Consider the following 21,692-nt stretch of genomic DNA (forward strand, 5'->3'; position numbering starts at 1 on the left):
ATGGGGGGGAGGGGGTGGGGTGGGGGGGGCTTGGTACCTGAGGAAGCTTTTGGGCGGCTCTGCAAAGGTGATGTTGGGGTCCAGGGTGTATGTGAAAAGGGAGCCTTCCAGCCTCCGCTCCCTGTCCCCATACTTGACAGTTATCGGCAGCTCCGTGGACACATTGCTGGGACTTGTCTGACACTTCAGTTGACTCTCCTGCATCTCGCCAAGGCTAAGGGACACACAGGGAGAGAGTCATAGGTCAGGCTGCTGTTGCGAAGCACCCGCTGTGATGCTGCCCCTTCCTCTGGCTGAGAGAGCAATGGGGGCTCCCAGCTTTTCCCCAAGACAGAAGCCCTCCGTCCTGGAGCCCCTGGGCCCCCTCTGCCACCCTCCTAGGATTCAGGTCATGTTTCTGGGTGAGCCAGAACTGCTGCTACAGTGAACGAGTGGAAGGGTTTCCAGTGAGAAGCCAGAGATATCCTCACTACTGCCCCTGCCTGCGCACAGTGCTGGTGCGGTGCCACTTGCTCCAGGTGCCAAGGAGAGAACAGCAGGATCTTGCAGAGCACACTGGGCATGCTCTCCTCCAGGGTAGCACTGCCAGCACCACCCAGCCATGGCCTATGGTACCCGGACCTCAGCTGTTGGGATTGCCTTTCTTCACTCATCCACCTGGGGTCGGTTGAGAGGACTCATGCTCCTGAGTCTTCTCAACACACCTTTTCTGTCTGAAAACCAAAGCGGCCAGGGCCAGGCAGGACACCTGGGAAGGCGAAAGGCAAGGGGTGGCAACATGGTGGAAGTCATCCCCCAACCCCTTTAACCCTGGAGTACAGGAAGACGGTGGCATCCCAGCAGCCCCAGGTAAGGACTAAGGCAGACGGCGATGGTCCCAGGCATCACTCTGCCGTGAGCAGCTTGCGAGCAGTTACAGCCACAGGATGCAGTTCTCACATGTGGCAGGGGAGGTCTCCGACCAGGATGCTGATCTCGCTGGGGCGCCCAGTCACCAGCTTGGAGCCCAGCAGAGTGAGGCAGGTTCCTCCGGCTTTAGGGCCTCGAGCGGGGACAATGGACCTCAGCTCTGGATTCTGAGCGAGAGAAAAGCGAAAGGAGGAATGAGGAAAACTGAGCAAACATCAGTCAAGGGAAGAGTCTGGTGGAGAGGGCAAGGCAGTGGGGATCTACCGGGCAGCCACTGCTCCACAGTAACAGGCTGCATGCCTGCTTCTGCCTACAGGAAGTGAAAGCTGAACTGGGAGCTTAACTCTCAGGGCAGAGGGCTGGGGCCGGCTTCCCCTCACCGCAGGGGAGTGTGCATGTGGACAGTTACTGTGGAGCACTACCCGCATGGCGACACCCTGCCCTGCAGCCAGCTACATGCACGTCCCTACCTGAGACTTGACTTTATAAGCTCTCGGGAACAGCAGACAGAGGCTCACATGCACCGCTCACAGATGAGCCCTGTGATTGTTATACCTCCTCTGTTCACCCTGTTAGCACGCACTCCTGCCTGGATCAAACTCCTCTGCAACAGGATGAGCTCTGTTCATGCTCTGCCTGGCTTCTCTGAGCTCAGAAAGACTCGATTCCAGTGACAGGCACCATCCCCTCCCCCACAGCGCCTATGACCAGCAACCAGTGGCGCAGCACCCCTGTGCCCTACGGGACAGGTCTGAGAGGTCCTGCTCAAACCAGTGGCCACGTTACCTGGTAGGTGAAAACGTGCCCCGAAACTCCGTGTCCTCCTCCCGGCACTTCCACTGCCACGTGCCCAGCCCTCTCTGTCCAGCTGCTGCCAGTGGTGCACACAATACTGCGGGCAATCAGAGAACAGCATCACCGTGGGCGCGATGGACAATCTGCACAACGTGGTGCTTTAGGTCCTACTGAACAACTGAGCTCCCACCGGTCTGTCTCCAGCACTGTGCTCAGTAGGAGAGTCATCCTGGGGGGTGGGACAGGACAACTCCAGGGGGAGGCCATTGACATGCAAATGTAGGAGGGACCCAGCAATGCCAGTGTGTCTGGAACTGCCTCGGGGCTGGCAGCGGGTTACTGGGGCCAAGCTCAGGCCTTGGTGCTGCTGTGGGCCAGGCAGGAGCTGTGTCAGGGGAGGGAGGCTGGGCGATGCTGCCAGCACCACTGGCTGGCAAGGGAAAAGCTTCCTTGGGCAGGAAGGTTTCTGCAATGGTTCTTAAAGGTGTCTGACCCCCAACCCAGCCAATCTCCCCTAGAAACAGGCTCCCACAGCTGGATGCAAATGCAGATTTCCTGCACCACTGCCATCCCCCCACTGCCTGGGGGGCCACGTGGGCCAGCACAACGCAGATCAGCCAGCTGGTGTCTGTGCCAGGGAGCTTGCATCCAGCTGCCAGGCAAGGTAGAGGGGCCAGACTGTTGGAGAGCACAAAGAAACCAGGCTGGGCTGGTTTCCATGATCAGAGGCCGTTCACATCTCTACTTTGCTCTGTGCTCTTTCCCCCCCGCCTCTAGTTCCTATCCCTAGGGCCCACGTGTTCCCGTTTCCCTCTCCTGTGCTGCTCCTGCCCATTCCTTCCTCCCTGCGCCCTGTTCTGTGCTGCACCTCATGCTGTAGGGCTTCGCCCTCCTCTCACACACCTGGGTCTTGGGATACCCCTTCTGAGCACCCAATGAATGTCGACCAAGGGTGTCTCTTTTTTACTGTAGCCTCCAGCCTAAGCATGGCTCGTGCTTCCCTTCCTCCTCATTACCACCAGCTCCTACAGGCCTTGAGGCTCCTGTTGCAGTGCAGAACCTGATCCTGGGAGCAGGCTGCCCAGGGAGGCAGGGTGGGAAATGGCCCATCCCAGTGTCAGCAGCCAGGGGAACCCAGCAGAGGAATTTGCTCCCTAGGCACATGTCACAGATACTCGACCTGCTGGAAATTTCATACTGTAGAGCATCCACAGTGCAGGGAATTCCTGCCACAGTGACAGTCTCTGCAATGTCCTGATGCTTCCGGCCGAGGTTCGAGCCCACGATGGTGATTTGGGTGCCCCCTTCTACTGGACCAGACAGAGGATAAACCTGCAGAGGTATCCACGAAAGTGTCAGTGCACTAGCACTGCAGGCCCCACAGAGCCATGCTGGCTAACAGAGTGCAGGGCCCCTGGATGGCCACCTTCTGCCCCTTCCTGGCCTGGTGCACAGGACTGTTGCTGGCCAGGACTCATGCTGGGTTGTTCCATGAACAGGAAGGGTCAGAGATGAGGACACCAGGACATTCTCCCTCCCATCCCCAAACCCTTACTGGTGGAATAGTCCCAGTGAGCATCCCCCAAGGCAGCCGTGGCTCCTTGTCCTCATCTGCTCGCTGACGCACAGACCCCTCAAGGGACACAGGGAGGTGACCGCACACCCCATCACCCTGCGTATTACTGATATTGCACAGAGTGCAAAAGTCCACCTCAGCACCATGGACACCAGCAGCTGCTCAAAGGTATTCACAAGACAGCCCAGAGCCCACGGAGCTTTTAGGCTAAATACAGTGAAGATGCAACACCTGGGTGCAGTGCACTGTCAGTGGGAGGCCAGGTGACTGTGGTGAGTACTCAGTGTGACAGGCACTTGCTATCTGGCAATTAGCAAGAGCTGGTATTTTATGCTTAAAGGAATAAGACTCGGCAAGCCTGGTCAAGCCTATGCCAACCGCTATCTTGGGACTGCACGTGTGGACCCCCGCCCAGTTCCCGAGTCCAGCTGCTTCCTGCATGTTTGTTCCAAGTAACCTGAGCTGCACGCCTCCCGCGGCCAGGTGACTCCCTATCGCTCCGAGTCCAGCTTTCAGTGCCGGACAGGACAAGGAGAGCAGAGGGAGAGGAGGAGCAAGCGCCACCTGAACTGCCGGCAGGATTTCTGAGCTGCTTTGTGCAGAAACGAGTTCACCAAAGTCAGGCCCCCACCTGCAGGATGGGACAGACCCCCCTTGGCCCTGCAGAGCCACACGCTACCGAGCAGGGGTTACTCACTGAGTGAATGAGGGGCGCTGGACATAAGTCTTCTACCTCTTCCCTGCAAGACTCCCGGAAGATGCAGCTGGGCTGCTCCCCACCACACCACACACAGCTGTACTTGGGGTCAGCCGTCTGGCAGCGGCTGCAGTCGGCGTGTCCCACAGAGCAGTTATAGAGTGTCACTGCAGAGGTGAAATGCGGAAGGCTGTCAGTGGACACCCCATCCGGGCACAGAGTGACCCCAGCCACCTGACTTCTCTGACTCCTTACACCACCATCACTGTGATGCAGAGTCCATCAGCATCCAGGCACAGTGGTTCTGCTGATTTCTTCAGCAGGGGCTTGGTACAAGACACCCTGAATGCAAGCCACCCCGATTTAAGGTTTCCCTGCTATCTCTGGCCCATTGGCCAAACTCTCTTTGGCTGGCGAGGTGTTGCTCCCCTACCATGGAGATCTGCTGCGCTGTCCACGCGGAGATGTTGCCGCCTCTGCACAAACAGCATTGCACTGAATTCAAGCTGAGGTGCTGTGTAACTATACTGCAAAGAGACAAAGGGTATCAGGGGATCAACCGGACCAACGGAGGCACTAGCATGGCAGCTGGATAAACGGCAGTCTCATGTATGTCTCCTCTCCACAATAGTAGCCTGAGAAGAGGAGCCACGCAGCCCATGCAAGCAGAAGCCAGTCGCTCCTCCTGGGCCTGTGTTCTTTTGCCTCCTTCCACAGAGGCCAGGTCTAAGACCTGGATATTACCCACATTCTCAGTGCTATCAGCAGACTGGGATGTTAATTCTTCAGGCCTCCTGCTTGTGTCTGGCTTCCTGTCTTTCTGATATTCTCTAAGAGGATTTTTGTAAAGGCTCTTCCAACAGCAATGGAAGAGCTCACATGTGGGTGAACAGCACTGCTGCTAGCAGGAAAGGCAGAGGCTTGGATGAAGGAGTGTGGACACCATTGGCAACATGTTGGGGGTGCACATGCACCCCATAAGATTGGTGATGCACCCCCTGTGAAAAGTACTAATGACACCTGCAGGCAGTTGCCGCTCACGTCCCCCTCTCCTCCCCCCGCCACGCCCCTTGCTGTTGACACTGCCAGCGGCATCTGCAGGGGGTCACTCACCACTGGTCAGTGCTCGCCAACCCCGCTGCCGACACCACCACGGCTGCCTGCGGGAGCTCCCCGCTCGCTGCCACCATGCCCCTGCTGCCAACACTGTCGCCGCTGCCTGCAGGTGGTCGCCACGCCCCCCCCGCCTCCGGGGGCACGCACCATTCTTGCTGGGCACCACATTGTGTGCCAGAGTGGGACAGTAGTGTGAAACAAGGCAGGTTGGCCTTGCTGTACCACCAGGCCAAGGCACAGATCACACTAAGCTTCTGCACACTGATGAATCAGTCATCATTACGTGTTGGGCAGCAGTGTCATGGGCCAAGTCCCCATGCATTGGGCCCTAGCACATCACTAAAGGCTCCACAGAGCTTGCAATCCTAGCAACTTTAAAACCCCCCTCTAGCCGGACCTGGAGAAAACTGTGTCAGCGTGATGTCTGGGACAGGTCTGCCATTCCAGACACCTACCGGGTCGAGCTGGCATGTGATGTAGCAGAGCGATGGGTTCGGTTCCTCCCATTCCACATAAGCATCCACTGCCATGGTCCGGCCCTCCAGAACAAGGACACACTCATAATCCCACTGCTGATCCTGCAGCCAGGAAGATACACAGGATGCTACCAGTGCCTGCTCCCACGGCTGCACCTGCCCACAGAATACTTGCCACTGCCCTGCAGCCCAGCCTCCCCTCCAGCTCCCGCCTCGGGGACGAGGCTCAAAGCACTCCAGGAGCCTGCAAGTCTGCGCAAAACAGTGCCTCAGCTTTGCTGGGGCCCCTGTGTCCCAAAGCGCACACAGAGATCCAGGTGCCAGAGGCTGCCCTGCTCTGGGCACACCTGAAGTCTTCCCCGCACTGATGGGAAATATCTATCACACACCTCATACAGATGGAAGTTTTTCCCCAGCAGTGTTATCTTCCGCTCTACGTTGACTGGAAACAGAGAGGATCCCTGAATGCCCTGAACACAGGGACAGGCTCTGGGACCCCAGCTGAGCTCTTCATTCTGGAAAACAGACGTGCATGAAGAAAGCCACACTTCCTCACAGCCAGAGCTACAACTGCCCAGGTGAAGTCTCTGCTCAGGGCAGGAAGTGGGGCTCCCCAAACAAGCTACGGACAGCAGTGTACGTGCCCAGGAGAGTGAGCAGGAGAGCACAGACACTTGCACGCCCAGGGAGCACTGTGCAGCTTCCAGGAGACTGTCAGACTCCAGCTAAATGCCACTGGAGCACCAGGGCCTGTCCCTGCTGAGGCTGCCACCACCTGCTCTGGACACTTTATCACGCTCCAGCTCCTCTGCCCTGTCAGGAGACACCTCCCTCTGTGTGCTGCAGGGCCTCCCAATGCAGCGTCCCACGACAGGTGACAGCACTCTGGGGTCCGAGAGCAGCTTCAGAGACTCACCACATCCACGAATCCAGGGGCATCGTACTGGTAATCAAGGCCAGGGTGCAGAATTCTGGGGAAGTCGGATGCATCCCTCTCTGACGAGTCTCCGTCGCCTGAGAGAAGAGTGGAAGCAGAGAAGGGTGACGTATCATTCTCTGTCTGCAGCGGATCCGTCCAGTCCTCTGCATCCTTCAGCTCCATGCCTTCGCCAAGCAGCCCGTCTGGAAGAACTGAAGAGGGAACCTCAGAGGCGGGCAGTTCAGTCTCTAGATCTCCTGGGAAATCAGCAGAGGAAGTGGGGGCACCTGATGTCTGGTTGGGGGTGAGAGGAGAGGGGATGGCAGATGTGGATGTCTCAGCACCTGGGAGAGAAGTGGGAGGCCAGGGGGAACCAGTGACATCAGAGGAAGGGGTCACAGCTGCCACAGCAGGCAAAAGAGTGCTGACAGCAGCTGTGGTGGGTGGGTCTGTGTACAACTCTTCTGGGACTGTGGCTGGTGCAGGGGAGGGCAAAGCTGTCTGCTCCGCAGGCTCTGCTGGGCTGGTAGTGGCAGACTCCACAGGCAGCTCTGTGGCGAGGCTGATGGCAGTGGCTGCATCTCTTGAGGGCGGCACTGTGGATTCTGTGGCCATCTTAAGAGAAGTGGGGAGGACGGTAATCGGAGGTGCAGAGCTTGGGTGGCCAAAGGTCCCTGTGGGCTCACTGGTTGGGTTAGGGATGGCAGGCAGAGTGGTGGGGGCGGGCTTGGTGGTGGGCATGGTGGTAACCACCGTAGGCGGTGGGGAAGTGACAGGTTCAAAGGCCTCTGCCAGGGTGCGGATGGAGGACATGGTGCTGGGAGCGGCTGAAGAAGGAAATGGACTTGAGGTTGGAATCTGTGCCTGGAAAGAGCCAACGAGAGGGGAGAGAGACAGAGAGAGTGTCACAGCACACACACAAGGGCAGCAACACAGGAGAGAAAACATACGTGAAAACAAGGGCGGGCTGGCCCCACATCCCCGTGAAGGCTGCCCTGGCTCTGCCGAGCCAGGGGACGAAGGCCACAGCACTGCACCTTCTGGGGGCCTTCAGGCTGAGGACCCAGAGCACAAAGGGTCAGCCCAGCCATCGGCCTCTTCGCTCATGTGGCTTCCTCACCACACCCCAGAGAGGCACTTGTCACTCCCCATTTCCCTTGGCCTCTCAGGTGCATCAGCCAGACACCTTAGGCTAGGCCCGTCATCTCCCCCACCTCCCTCTCCAAAGTTGGTTCTCTGCTCGAGCCTCCCAAGACAGCTGACATCAGACAGGCAGGCAGGACAACACTGACTTGCCTAAACAAGAGGCCTGACTTGCATCTCCCTGCACCTGACAACCACTTCTTCACCCATGCACAGCCCCCATCTGCCACGGCTACGAGGCAGCCAGCTCTCTGAGAGCTTGGAGCCTCCCTTGGGCACTCAGCTGGCTGTTATCTTGATCTTAACACAGTTCCAGCCCTGCTGGAATCCAGTGGAGTCCTCTGCAGACAGGACAGAGCTGGAAACACACCCTCTCATTGTAGATAATGATCCCTTCTTCACAGGTGGCTTTGTGGGTGCAGACGTGTTGCCGGATGCACCAGTTACATCCCCAGCAACTGCTCACACATTTCTGGCATCTGAAACGAAACAAGAATGGCCACTGAGGAGGTCCAGGAGGGAGATGAGGACGGGCAAACCCTAGGATAGCCGCACACAGAGAATCACTATGTACTCACGGTGCTGACTGCCACATCAGAGCTACAGCAGCACAGTCGTAGAAGGAGAAGTCCACTGACGCAATGAAGGTATTGTGGAAGCGCACCACTAGCTTGATGGTTATGTGGTCTGAAAATGATCATAAAAATGATGTCTGGTCCTGGAGCTGCGATAGGTACCCATGCTGCAACATTCTTAGCCAGACAGATGTACGTGGTACACTTCACAGAGGGGAAGCTAAACGTATCCAGTTATCTCAGCTCCAGAAGGAAAGGTTAAGAGAACTCGCTATGTTTAACTGGGGAAAGGAAATTAAGAGGGGGTTATAAGGTTCTCAATGTTTGAACAAGCCATAAGGGAGAGGGAGAACAGCTGCCTTCTGTCTCTTCCAACCCCCATGCGTTTCTAAGTGTTTTCTCTCCCTCCATAACTTTTCAGTGTGCTCAAGGTGCCCTCAGGACAAATGAGATGGGAGCAGTCAGTTCAGTCCTAATCCCAGGCACATTCAGAGTCACACTCAGGAGCACAGGAAACCACTCAATCAGATTCTGCTTCCCACTTCCCTGATCTCCCAGCTACCAGCTGTCTGGGAAGCTGGAATGGCACAGGCATGTGATGGGTAGGTGTGACAGGACTGAGGAAAGATGCCAGCATGGAGGAAAAAAGGCTGTAACCACCCTGAGCAGCTCTCAAGTTTCAAGCAGTTATTCCCTTGCTGAACCAAGTCTTCTGTTTGCTTGCATGTCCTCTATGGGCAGCATTTCACTGACCTGTTCCCGTTTGCAGAGTCGGTGCCTGGCTGGGGTCAGGTGAGGGACACACAATGCCTGATTCTATCAGCGTTGCTGGACTCTCATAGTCCTCAAAGTAACACGAGTAGGATTCTTCCTCGCGCAGGGAGGGCAGGTCCAGGATAGTCAGGAATATCTGCCAATCCAGAATCAGCCAGTCAGTCACTGGACCCAGAGTAAGGTGCACTCCTTCAGCTAACACCACTGCATTTCCCTCCTCTCATGTGGTAAGAGCCCCACAAACATGGTGCTGGTCTGCCCAGCCACAAGAGATCCCCTCCCTGTAGTATCTAGCATCTTCAGCCCTGCTTCCCCTTCCCGTTCCTTAATGCCTCTTGTAGGCCAGCACATACTTAGACCTATGCCCAGCTCTCTAGATGTGAATGAGATTCTCACCAGCTCTAGGCATATCACAATTCTCATCATGGAGGTACTGCCATGTCCCGGTGGCTTTCTGGCAGCTGCTGGGCATTAAGCTGATGATCACAACTTTCTGTCACTAAGCTGAAATCCTTTTAATAACTGGTGCGGTGCAACCTGGGGGCAGGGGCATGCTGCCCCATGTCAAGCCAAGGAGAGGTTCTGCATTAGCAGCCAAAAGGCAAGTCAAACACCCCAAAGATGCATCATTCCCATATTATCACGTGGGTATACATCTGACTGCATGAGGCCACAAGGATTCCACCTCTCCAGGGGCCATCTGACACACAAGCACTCAGCGTAGGGAAGACATGGGACAAATCCCAAGGTCTGGTGCCTCAGGTCTCAGAGGAGGCAGCAGGAGATGGGCTAGCTTACATCAGAACCAAAGGTGGCTCTCCACCTACAAATGCAGAGCGGGGAGAAGACCCCTTTGCTAACACAGAAGCTCTCCAGGCAGAAAGCTATATCGCTCACATTTCTCTTTTCTTCTCTGCTGATGTTAGCTGGACTTAGCGACTGGACAGACAAGCACTGCTGTGTAGAATTGAAGCTCCAGAGCCACTGGTCACTTGCTCTAGATCTCAGGCACTCAGAGCGGCGGCTGCACCTGAAGAGAAACAGCAAGGAAGCCATCAGTGCTCTGCGTCACAGAGGAGGGGGTGCATTCTTTGTCTTCAACGCAGGACTCTCCTGAGCAGGAGGGGTGAGGGCACCCGACACACTAGCTACAGGAGTGACAGCAAGCAGGGACCTGAGGTCACCTCAGCTGCTCCAGCTGCGCTACAGGAATGTGCAGTCGTGGGCACGGATGGGTGCACATTAGATAGCACACAGCCCCGTTCTGCAAATTCTATTTACAGTTTACCGTGGCGTCGCCTGGGGTAGCCCTGCTAACTGTGCAGTAATGAAGCCTGTGAGCAAGAAGGGATAAGGAACAGAGCACAGGGCTGAGACTGGAACCCCATCAAGTTCCACAGCAGGAGACAGGGACAGGTTAGACGAGTGGGAATGGAAGAGCGCTTGATGGGAGCTGGAGTTCTCAGCCCCATCAGAGCTGGGCCTGCCAGGCATGGAGAAGAGTGTCAAAGGCTGAAGGAGAAGAGGAGCAGCAGCAGTGGAGAGGAGACGGCTGCTTGGCACCTTGGGTGGAAAAGGTTTCATGCTGTAGCAAGGAGGACACTTGTATTATACACAGCACCTCAAAACAGTCTGAATCCCTATGGTCTAAGGCCTTATAAATGCACCAAAGTACTGTGTCTTTCTGCAGTTTTCCAGCAAAGCTGATTGCAATAAACAGGGGAGAATGAGGCTGAACAGCTGTTTTGTCACCAGAGACCTTACCGTCCCTGAAGAACACACCAGCCACAGTATGGATCTCTCAGTGCCAAACACGAGGCACAGCTCAAGTGCCGTGAACAGTCAAAGAGGGGAACCCGTGCCACCTGCCAGAGAAAGAAAAATTAGTTTAGGGCAACCTCAGCTCCGGATCAGCAGAGCCAGGCCTTCTGGTTTCTTCTGCTCTCTCAAAAGCCCCCCCCTATGCTGATGCCCTCTGAACTTCCTCTCAACTCCCACAAGCACTGGAGATGAAAAAGGGAAACACATTTTCAGAAACGGTTGCCTAAATGGCCAGTCCCATCCCAGCAAAAGAAATCTGTCCCAGTGCTTAGCGTTGGCTGTTGCCACCCTTTGCTGCAGGGGGTTCATTTGCTCTCACCATTGCCTGGGTCATGACGTAGAGGTGCTGCTGCGCCTGGTCAAACAGCAGGTCTCCGCTCACAGCACTGTTTAACTGGATGACTAGAGAGGCATATATATTGGCATCACCCGTGGCACTGAGGTAGACCTGCAAGAGACAGGATCTGAGGGGACAGCCAGGAAAAAGGGAGATGCTGCAAGTGACAGGGTGGGCGTGTGGGCAGCTCTCTGTCTGTTCTCCCTGTTGCGTGTTGTCATGACCTAGACAGCAAATATGCTGTGGAAGAGGCTGCCTCTTTCCTGCAGAATGGTGCTGCCCTGTCAAAGGGGGTCCCAAAGCTCGACCAGTGCCCCTAGGTGCTTGAAATGAAAATAAATAATGGGGAGCCGGCAGGAAGCCAGGGGAGAGGATGAACAGACAGGTGAGAGAGGCAAGGGTGCATGCCTGCAGGTAGGCTAGGGGCTGGTGGGCAGAGCAGGCAGAGATGAGGAGAAACCAGGTGGCAGAATGGGTAAGTGAATGAAAGGCCTGAAGGATTGGAGGGAGACTGGTGAATGGGACGAGCAGGGTAAGAATTCCACCTCCCGGATAAAACTCTTAATTGACCTGTGCTGAGTCCACAAGACTCTTCAGAACAGGCTGGGTCTGGTGGGGGCGAGGGTGGCATGAAGCCCAGTCAGGGGCAAGCCAGCCCCTTGGCATGAGACTTTGCGATTATGGTTCTTGAAGGAGGAGCAAGAGGGAGCCAAGGCAGGGAACGAGTGGGGAAAGGCCTAGCACTGTCTGCAGAGCCAAGCAGAGCAGCACCGGTGCTGGCTAAGGGAAGGCAGTAACTGGAAAAAGGGTTTTGCACAAATAGCTTTGCTGGCTCCTAACGACAGCACGGCCATTGTGGCAAAGGGCCGCCAGGTGGGGCTGCCGTACCACACAAGTGGCATTCTCTTGGGGCGTGAGAGTGCTTCTCAGCCTGTTGCAATAACAGCCTGCGGAGGGAGCATGACAGCTGGTCAGCACAGCTCATCTCCCTCTGCTTTGGGAACGGTGGTTGTCTGCATCCTTCCCCAGCCCTAGAGAGGTGCATCACCCTGACTGTGTGCAGTTCATTGAAAGGGAAACTGAGGCACAGGGCGAAGCATTGTGCCTCCTGCAGAGATGGGGGAAAAGCTGACATCAAAACCTGAGTCCTGGCTCCTCCTGAGCACCGCAAATGCACCCTTCCTCCCACGCAGAAGGATGGGAGCCTTGCTGCAGGAAAGCTTCCCAGGCAGATGCCATCTTCCCTCTCCTGGACCTCCCCACAGCCCTATTCTCCCTTTGCTTGTCCCAGGCAGCTCCTACCTTGTGAAGTCGCCCTCGACTGTCCCCTAGGAAAGCGATGGTGTGGCCTTCCTCTGCATTCACAGCCACAGCAGTCAGGCGGGCTTCCAGCCTCTCCAGAATGGGTGCTGCTTCCAGAGGCAACCGGCTGGCCATGGGGCTGGGCGTGTGGTCTGAGCCACAGGGGTATGCATCCAGAGTGTCCTTTGGAGGAAAGGAAAAGAAACAAGGACCTTTACATGCACTGACTGCTTGCTCTCCCTATCCCCTTCCACCCAGCCATGGCAGCATGTGCCCCAAACAAGCCGAGCCTGCAGATCAGTCTCATCCCCACCCATGACCTGACAGTCAGGCAGTGGCACAGGGAGGTGCCTTTCACTTAGAAGGGCCTGGGGCCCCCAAGTACTTCTGCTCCATTGCAGCAGAGACCAGGTCTGTTGTGCTCAGACCTGTGTCTTCACTACAGGCACCGCCCACCCTCCCCCACTTCTGTCTTCCATTGTTTTGCATGGGCTTGGGCCTGTCCGATTCAAAGGGACTGTGCAATGCAGTGCAGGAAGGACGAACACTTGTCTTGCAGCCCTGAAGGAGGATCCTAGCAGCTGTCATCGCCCAAGCAGGGTCAGGTAACCGCCTGAGAGACGGACCAAGGTGCTGGCTGCAGTCAGCCATGGGCACTTCCACACAGTGCTGTGCAGCAGAAGCTGCCATGGCAGGAGAATGACATCACACTGAGTTGTCAAACGCATCAAATTTTGCCCTGTACTTCCCCTCAGCAGTGCCCCAGGGCACAGTTAAGGGTATCTGCATGCCCCAGCCAGACACGGTCATCTTGCCCTATTTGGATTTCTTTGTAAAATGTGACCTTAACTTGGCACTTCCTGGGCTGTATCACTTGGTTCTGTGACAGTTACGTCCCTGCAGTGTCCCCCCTTGCCTTACTGACACAGGCTCTCATCATCAGCTGGGGAGTTCTTTGGGTTTTCATATGAGAGCTCTAGCATGCATCAGCAGATGCATCACCAACAGATCCAGAGAGGTGTTCTTCCCCCTCTATTCAGTGTTGGTGAGGCCACAGCTGGAGTACTGTGTCCAGTTTTGGGCACTGCACTTCAAGAAGGACGTGGACAAGCTCAAAAGGGTGCAGAGAAGGGTCACCCACATGGTCAAGGGCTGGGGGGGATGGGTCTTATGAGGAGAGACTTCGGGATCTGGGTTTGTTCAGTCTGAGTAAAAGAAGGCTGAGGGGTGACTTGAGGCTGCCTACAAATGTGTCACAGGTGAACACCAGCATCTGGGAGAGCAACTTTCAGAAAAGCACCCCTGGGAGGACGTGGTCCAACGGACACAAACTAGTTGAGGAAAAGTTTCAGCTGGACATAAAGAAAATCTTTTCTGTAGGGTTAACTAGAACCTGGAACACACTTCCAGCAGAGGTGGGGCAGTCACCATCCCTGGCAGTGTTCAAAAGGAGGCTGGATAAGCACCTCGTTGAGCTCGTTTGAGCCCAATTACCTCCTGCATGGCAGGGGACCAGACCTGATGATCTTACAGGTGCCTTCTGGTCCTTCTTTCTATGAGTCTGTGCCTTGCTCCAAGTGTGAGATACCCAATCCAACCACCAAATGCCCTCACGGCAACTCCACAGGTGAAACTAAACAGCACCTATGCACCAGAATGAACTCTCACGTAATAAATACAGGATGGAGATGCACACACCAACAGGAGCACATTTCTCAAAGAACAACCACTCTCTGACCTCACTATCCTTGTGCTCAAGGGAAATCTACCCAACACCTTTAAAATACAAACTTGGGAACAAGAATTCATAAGCTGACGGGATACTAAGAACCAAGGGCTAAGCACTGATACTGGTTTAATGGCACACTATTTTACTTGATTCCTGACTTCTTTCCACACAGGAGAAGACAGAATGACCCTCCTCCTTTTTGAAAGGCCTTGATTTCCCAGTAAGCAGCTGCTTTTCTTCTGCTACCTGTGAATCTGCTTCCCCTGGACATTTCTCTCACTTCTTTCCACTGCTGTTTTTCACCATGCTGTGCCTGGCTCCTCACGATCAGACCTGACAAAGAACGCCTTGCATTTGAAAGCTTCTCTAACTTTATCCCAACTACATAGCTGGTCCAATAAAAGATATGGCCCTAAGAAAGTCTTGCTTCTCTTGTGTAACTGTTAGTAACTTAGGAAATTACAACCTAATGTCTGGGTTGTAATGGAGTCTGGGTACGAGATTTCACTTAATGTCACCCCATGGGCGGTTTGAAGTGTCTGTGTTTTTTCACGATTAAATTTCATTAGGAACAAAGGGGAGACCAACAGAGATATTACATTTCTTGAGTGACCCGTTTTATTATTAACTTTTAACTCCAAAACTAATTAAGTAATTGGCATATAGGTTCCCAGAAATCAATCTGTTCTCACAGAACAAGTCTAACTGTGGAAAGGACCTACTGGGTGCTTTCCAAACAAATACAGAGTTTAAGAACACCTGCTAAGTGCAAAATGGAGCTCAGCCTTTAGTATAGCATCAAAACCAGCATCCCCCAAGCATTACCATCCTGTCTGCATGGGATACTGGAGCAGCGGGAGCCCTGGTCACACACCACAGCTCAACTGCGTTAGGTGTTTGCAAACAGAACAAGATACCCTCTGCCCCGAAGCATGGGCAACCTACGTGCAGTGTAAGATTAGGCAAAATGGATGGACACAGACAGGCAGGGAAGTACCAGGGGACAAGGAGGCACTGACACGAAGTGGTTTGAGCACTTCAGTGTTCTTTCCTTGAATCTTGCCAAGTTCTTTGCCTCAACGAAATCTCAAGTCAATGAACCGCACAGTCCAATTATGCAATACATGAGAAACAACTTCCCACGACCTATTAGAACGTGACACCTGATTGCACTGACAACCCCCTCTTGGACTATGGAAGAGAGAGAACAGAACTCCCCTCTGTCCTTCCTCGACACCAGGGGTCAGCAGCCCCCGGCACATGTGCCGAGCACCGCACGCGAGGCCATTTTGCTCGGCACACCACCACCAGCCTGGGCTCTAGGCAGCTGCTGCCAGCCACAAAGCCCGGGCTGCTCCCAGCACGCAGCCGGGAAGCTGCAAGCCCTGCTGCAAGCAGACCGGGCTCCGTATTTGGCAGCAGCTACCCACAGCCTGGGCCGGTTGCAGCCAGGAGGCTGTAAACATCTGCTCCGGGCTCTGGCGTCGGCTCCATACCGGCAGGTGTGCGTGCGCCTCGCAGCGGACGGTGGGGGAAGGGCCTGAGGTAGTGCAACCTCGGCCTCTTCCCACTGCCAGCACAGAGCTGATGACTGGGCTCTGGAGCCTGGTGCAGCTGTTTGTAACCAACCTGGGGCATCTGCAGCAGGCAGCGGGCAGGCTGCAAACAGCCGCGCTGGGCTCCACAGCCCCAGCATCAGCTCCATGCTGGCGGCAACTACACACACACCTCAGAGCGGACAGCAGGAGGGCTGTGCTGCCTGAGGCCCTATCCCCACCATCCGCTCCGAGGAGTGCCTGCACCTGCTGGTATGGAGCTGATGCTGGAGCCCAGAGCAGCTGTTTTCAGCTTCCTGGCTGCAGCCAGCCCAGGCTCTGGTAGCTGGTGCCAACCACAGAGCCTGGACCGCTTGCAGCAGGGTTTGCAGCTGAGCCTGCCTGACTGCCACTTGCTCCAAGCCCAGCCCTGACCCAGCCCCCCACCGGGATGAGGCTGGCACTTCCCCTTGCCAGGAGCACCACACCTTTTGTGGGCTTAGCTGTGCGGGGTGGGTGGGCTAATGGGAAGGCTCTGGGCCGGGGCCTTGGCCAGCTGCACTGCAGCCCGGGGGCTGGCTCCCCAGGGAAGCACAGGGGCTCTGGAGGGACCAGGGCATTGTTGGGTCAGACTTTGTCCAGTGGCCCAGGAGCCGGGCTCCATGCACCCACACATCTGGTTCTGTGCGTTGGTCTGCCTCTGTCTGGTTGTGTGTGTTTGTGCATACACACGTGTCTGGTTCCGGACATGTGCGTGCATGCGTCTGTTCTGGGTGTGTTCTGGTTCTCTGCATTTGTGCACGTGGTTCTCTGTGTGCATGTGCATGTGTCTGGTTCTCTCTCTGTTCTCCTTTTTCTTTCCCTCTCCTCTTTCTTTCATTTGTCTCTTTTTTCTCTCTCATTGCAACATGCTCAACAAAAAAGGAATACACAACAACAAAGGCAACATTTATGATTATTAAATATACTAGTATGCAGTGTGTCCTGCCATGTACCACCTCCCCTGCCCCCCAGCCTCATTTTGTTTTTCTGGCATGCCGGCACTCCAGCACCTTCCATGGTAGACGCTGTGGTTTTTTCCGCACTCTGGCCAAAAAAAAATGTTGCCTACCCCTGCTCTACACTTACCATTTTGGATTGTTTTATTATGCCCCTTCTATTTTCTCCCAAATATGCCCAAATCCTTTGACTCACTCATGCTTTTGCTTAAGGGGAGACCAGCAGACTTTGCACAGTTAAAGCGACTACTAAGATTTCACTGGAAAGCCAGATCTGCAGTACCCCAACCCCAACCCCAACCCCAACCCTCCTTAGGAAGCCTGGAGGCTTTCCAAATGTTCCAGCAGCTTGCCGTGGACATGAGGCTTTTCCCAGGACATGCACAGGAAACGGAATAAATACTTTTCCAGCTCAAGAGATGGTACTGAAATGTTTGAGAACTGTTTAATGTTTGTCCATCTCCTATACACTAAAAATAGAGCCCAGTGCTACGCAGGGAAGTGGTTTCCAGCATAAACCCCATCCACAAGCTGGTTTTCAGGCAGGAAAAAATATACAACGAATTAGCATTATTCTTAAATAATGCATGAGCTGCCCCATTTCAACTGACAGAGCCTGAAACTGCCTCTGGACAAAACGTTCATTGACAGCCGCTTCCACTCACATGCTGAATGGAGCAGGCTGGAGCTGGCACAGACGCTTACATGCTGTTAGCTGCAATTGTAGTGACAACCGCTTCGTGGCAATCAATAGTGCACGACCAACTTTGCTAAAAAATCCTCAGGCCATTGGATACACTTGTTAAAAAGACCCCATGTCTTCTGCAGCACAATAGGCCCAAGTGATGCAGCAAGGAGCCTAGGATACTTTTCCAGGAGTTATGTGGCAGGGCACCCCTCCTTCCCCTCCCCTGCTCAGCCCAATCCAGACAGGATTCTGTGCCGTTTGTTTTACCCCCTTCCAAGTCAGGGGTTGGAGTCACTCACCTCCTGCTGCTGCTCCACATCTTGAGCCTGACAAGGGCGCATATAAAAAGGGCTGGATTTCAGGGGCAACTGAGGTATGTGCGACTCCAGCCACTGCTCCTTTCCTTTGGCAGGTGGAACAGGAAGGCCAGGGGTCCAGGAGAGTGGGAGGGGAGACCTGACAAGCTGGGTGAAGGGCTGGCCACAAACTATGGGGTGCCCAGCTTCTCAGCTCCCAGACTCTGCCACACCTCCTGCCGCCTCTGCCCCAGGCCTTCTCATCTGCCTCAGGATCTCCAGTGGACATCCTAAAGCCTCCCTAGTGACTGCAGTAATAGTCCATTTCCCAAAGTGACTCCTGAGGCAGCCTCCAGGATGTCACAGAACCACCGCATGTCCGTGACCTTTACTGATCACAAGTGGAAAGGACTTCAGGTTTTAGCACCCTGGTGAAGCAAACGAGCTCCAGCTCCACAGCGTCCCTAACCACGCTGGAGCACTTGCCCATACTGAGCAGAGGGGAAACCCTCAACCATTTTCTGCAGCTGCTGTGGGGCTCCTGGGTAGTCAACCATGCAAGAAGAGATGCTGTTCACCCCTGGTTAGCTGAAGAAATCTGCTGATATCACAGGACAAAAGCATATACGGATAGTCCTGTCCAAATCAGGGCTAAGTCACCCGACTCACTGGCCTCGTTCCTGCAGTGACTCTATCCCACTTCTCCCTTGCCATGGAAATCAAAGGGATGCCTAGAGCGGATCATGCACTTTTTATAGGAGCTCAGAAAAAGACGGAACATGGTGTCAGGACAGCTTTTCTCCGAACAGAAAATACTCCTGGATTAGTGACTATGATGTGGAAAGGAAGGACTGCTGCCAGAGACTGGTTTGCATTTAAATGATCTCTCTGTTCCCATTAGCCCTAATATGGAACCAGTGCAACATGCACGGCAGCCTCCCTGCCTGCCTCCAGGTGAAAGAAGCAGGCACTAGGACGGATCAAGGGAGACCACGGAGCCTGCGATTCAAGATGTTTCAACCACCACTTTCAAGTGCCAAGGTTGCTGCTGGGCAGGCAGCAGGGCCCAGAGGCTGGCTCCTCCATGTGCATCCCACAGGCCAGACTGCAACCCAGTTCTTTAGCCTGATGTGGGGAGGGGGAGCACTGGGCACCAGGCAGCAGCGGCAGGAAGGCCAGAAGGGCTCTGTGCGTTTGGAAAGTGCGGGCTGTTCCTCCACCCACGCTAGCAATAGTACGAGCTGCACACTGTCTGCAGGCTCCAGGCAGACACCAGCTCCTCTAGACCCTGGGGCTGGTGCTGGCACTAGCACTCAGCCACAACAGGGTTCATTACACACTTCTGGAAAACGGGACTTACACTGGAAGGGCAGACATACCGCCCCCCCAGCAGAACCACTACAGATCTCCCAAGAGTCACACATCAGACCCACATTCCCCTTCACGAGACCCTTACATGTCACCCTCAAAGAGAAGTAAAGTGCAGCTGCACTTGCTTTTAGGCCTGTTTATACTGTCAGAGCGGTATGAAGTCAATGCAATACAAAAAGGAATCGCCCAAGAAGCCCAGGACAGCCACTTACCGCTGGTAGCTGGACACAGTTGGAACTAACATCATATTCGATATAAGCCACTTCATCCCCCTGCTCTGATTTCCCATCCTTGGTGTAGCAGACATCCCGAGTCCAGGTGGTCAGGCGGTCCACCTCTTCCATGGTGTAGACACAGAGCGCGGACTCCTCGCTCAATTTGCCCGACGAAGCCTGCCAGGCAGAGAAGGTGGTGAAGAGCACGTCTCCCTGGGTGCCGAGCCTCCCCTTGGCCAGGCTGCTGCCTGGCTGGGCAACGTAGGCAGCTTGCAGGAGGCTGTAAGTGTTCTCCGCGCCCCGGCAGAGCAGTGGCAGCTCCACATAGGAGTAATAATGAGAGTCGTCCAGGCAGATCCGTGAAATGTACGTCTTGTACTCCCGCGACTGCGACTTGAGGTCCCGGCGGTAAAACAGGAAGTAGACACTGGTGCGGTAGGCAAAGGCCTTAATGAAATGGTGGTTATACTCCGAGAGCCGTCCCACGGCCAGCTTTGCTGTTTCCTCGTAGGAGAAGATGGAATGGGAGTCAGCTCCAGGCGCGTCCCCCCCAGGAGCCCGGAGGTTTCGCGTGGTGATGGGAGGGATGCCCCCCCCGACACCTCGGCTGGTGTAGCCTCGCCCCACAAACAGCAAGGGCACGTTGTCCTTTGAGTACCCTACCAGTCCCACCGTTGTGATATTTGGGTCGTTGGCAGCCACGTACTGCGTGTCTCCAGGGCTCTCTGGGCGAAAGAGAACCTGGTCAATGGAGGTGAGGCTCCTCTTCTCACAGATCCCCTGGTGCACGCTGCCACAGACAATCAGCTCCCCTTGCGCTGTGTTCACCAGTAACAGCTTGTTGTGGTTGTCAGTGTAGTGCGCCTGTGGGCACTCCAGCTTTGCGACTGGGGGCAGGCAATCCTTGCTGTCTAAAACAGGTCCGATCTGAACCGTATTCTCCAAGGATAGGTCAGGCATCAGCTGGAAAAGAAAGTTTGTGGCGCCCAAATACAGGGTCCCAGTCTCCGAGTCCATAGTCAGGTGCAGAAATTTTGTGGCGTTGTGTGAAAAGGTGACATAGTGCAGTCCCCCCGGAACTGCTGCCCCCAGGAAACAGAGAACAGGAAGGAGGTTTCCCAGAGGCATGGTCAATGTTCTGCGAGAGGGAGAAAGCTGTTACCCTCCAGCCCCAGGAAGGAAGGTTAGCACAGGTCAGCCTGTCAGCACAGCACTCAGGGTCATGAGAAGAGACGTGTCAGGAGGACTCAGGATAAATCAGGAGACCAAACAGCCAGAGAGATGACAACGAATGAGGAAATCTGTAGGAATACCAGAGGTAGGAAACCCATGAGAATATCCATGGTGCCGTTTGCTTCCCAGGCCGTCATGGTGACAAACTGAGCATATATTTTGATAGCAGTGAAGCCAGAGTATGACAGGTATTCCTGGGATTTTGTACCAGAGGTTACTTCACATGTCGGTAGAGCGTCTCATCTCCACGGCAGACTCAGAACTTGGCCCAGTTACCTAAGAAACAGGAAATTGAGAGTCACATTTCTTTCACAGAACGTAACCCAAAGCACAGCTCTATGAGGGCGCCAGCAATGCCCTCTTAAGTAGAGGGTGCTCTTTACACTATGAAAACTAATACCAATAGGTCAGGAGCCAGTTCAGGTAGAGCAGTCCCCTCCCACAGCTGAAGCACAGGCCACCTTTGCAGCACAGACAGGCAGGAGCCATGTTACCATGTTCCCGGACCACACAGAGAACGTGTGCTCGATCCAGATGGTTAACGTAAACTCGCCAGAGCACGGGACATGTCTGTGCTGCGCGTGGTACCAAACGAGCACTGCTGGAAATCAGTAACAGAAAGAAAAATGCATGGCCTGTTGGGAAAAGACAGAAGTGGACTGCATCTACCCTCCAGGGCTGGCCTTTACGTGGCGGGCAGACCCCAGCACAGGCCTGCTCTGCCCCACCGCTGTGCTCTCCGACCCCTCCTCCTGCGGCTCCCTGCTCTCCTGCGGTCTGCAACCCCACGTTAGCGTTTCAGATCTCAGACCGAGCCAGTCTCCCACGCAGACAGCGTCGATCCTGTCTGCCAGTGCCCGTACACCTTCCGGCTCAGGCTTGCACCAAGCAGAGACCAGCGGCGGCAGAACCGTGCTCCGTCGCCGATATGCATCCTCCTGCTTCCAGAAACAGACATACTAGCTCCATTCACAACGTGCTGCAAAACCTCTGCGGGGAGAAACGCTGCGTCGCAGTGCTAGTCCAATAAAGGAGAACAAAACAAGCCAGGCCTCCCTCTTATTGACCAATTCACAGGCTGACACCACCCTGAATTCATTGCTATGGCAACCATCCACTCTGGGGTGAAAGGTGGTGGCTGGCTCAGTTGTGCAAGCAGAAGGGGGGGGGGGGGGGGGGGGGAGGGG

General features: G+C 55.0%; 1 protein-coding gene across 4 annotated transcripts in view; it reads right to left on the bottom strand.

Annotated features, from left to right (window-relative positions):
• Window positions 1-21,692, bottom strand: part of PLXNB1 (plexin B1) — a 72,651-nt gene that overhangs the window by 22,994 nt on the left and 27,965 nt on the right. For 3 of the 4 annotated variants that reach the window (XM_019504897.1, XM_019504898.1, XM_019504899.1), the window contains exons 3-19: window positions 19,270-20,781; window positions 12,441-12,623; window positions 11,121-11,249; window positions 10,745-10,845; window positions 9,878-10,010; window positions 8,960-9,116; window positions 8,210-8,318; window positions 8,002-8,110; window positions 6,486-7,352; window positions 5,959-6,084; window positions 5,549-5,671; window positions 4,411-4,504; window positions 3,978-4,144; window positions 2,885-3,036; window positions 1,696-1,801; window positions 940-1,076; window positions 38-214 (exon numbers count right to left, since the gene is read on the bottom strand). In XM_019504897.1, the coding sequence (XP_019360442.1) occupies window positions 38-214; window positions 940-1,076; window positions 1,696-1,801; window positions 2,885-3,036; window positions 3,978-4,144; window positions 4,411-4,504; window positions 5,549-5,671; window positions 5,959-6,084; window positions 6,486-7,352; window positions 8,002-8,110; window positions 8,210-8,318; window positions 8,960-9,116; window positions 9,878-10,010; window positions 10,745-10,845; window positions 11,121-11,249; window positions 12,441-12,623; window positions 19,270-20,400 (4,001 nt within the window). In that variant the 5' untranslated portion in view covers window positions 20,401-20,781. The remainder of the gene's footprint in view (window positions 1-37; window positions 215-939; window positions 1,077-1,695; window positions 1,802-2,884; window positions 3,037-3,977; window positions 4,145-4,410; window positions 4,505-5,548; window positions 5,672-5,958; window positions 6,085-6,485; window positions 7,353-8,001; window positions 8,111-8,209; window positions 8,319-8,959; window positions 9,117-9,877; window positions 10,011-10,744; window positions 10,846-11,120; window positions 11,250-12,440; window positions 12,624-19,269; window positions 20,782-21,692) is intronic. The other variant, XM_019504900.1, reaches the window with a different exon arrangement.

The sequence above is a fragment of the Gavialis gangeticus genome, unplaced genomic scaffold (assembly GCF_001723915.1).
Source record: "Gavialis gangeticus isolate Ggan-Ray unplaced genomic scaffold, GavGan_comp1, whole genome shotgun sequence".
In the NCBI taxonomy this organism is placed as follows: domain Eukaryota; kingdom Metazoa; phylum Chordata; order Crocodylia; family Gavialidae; genus Gavialis; species Gavialis gangeticus.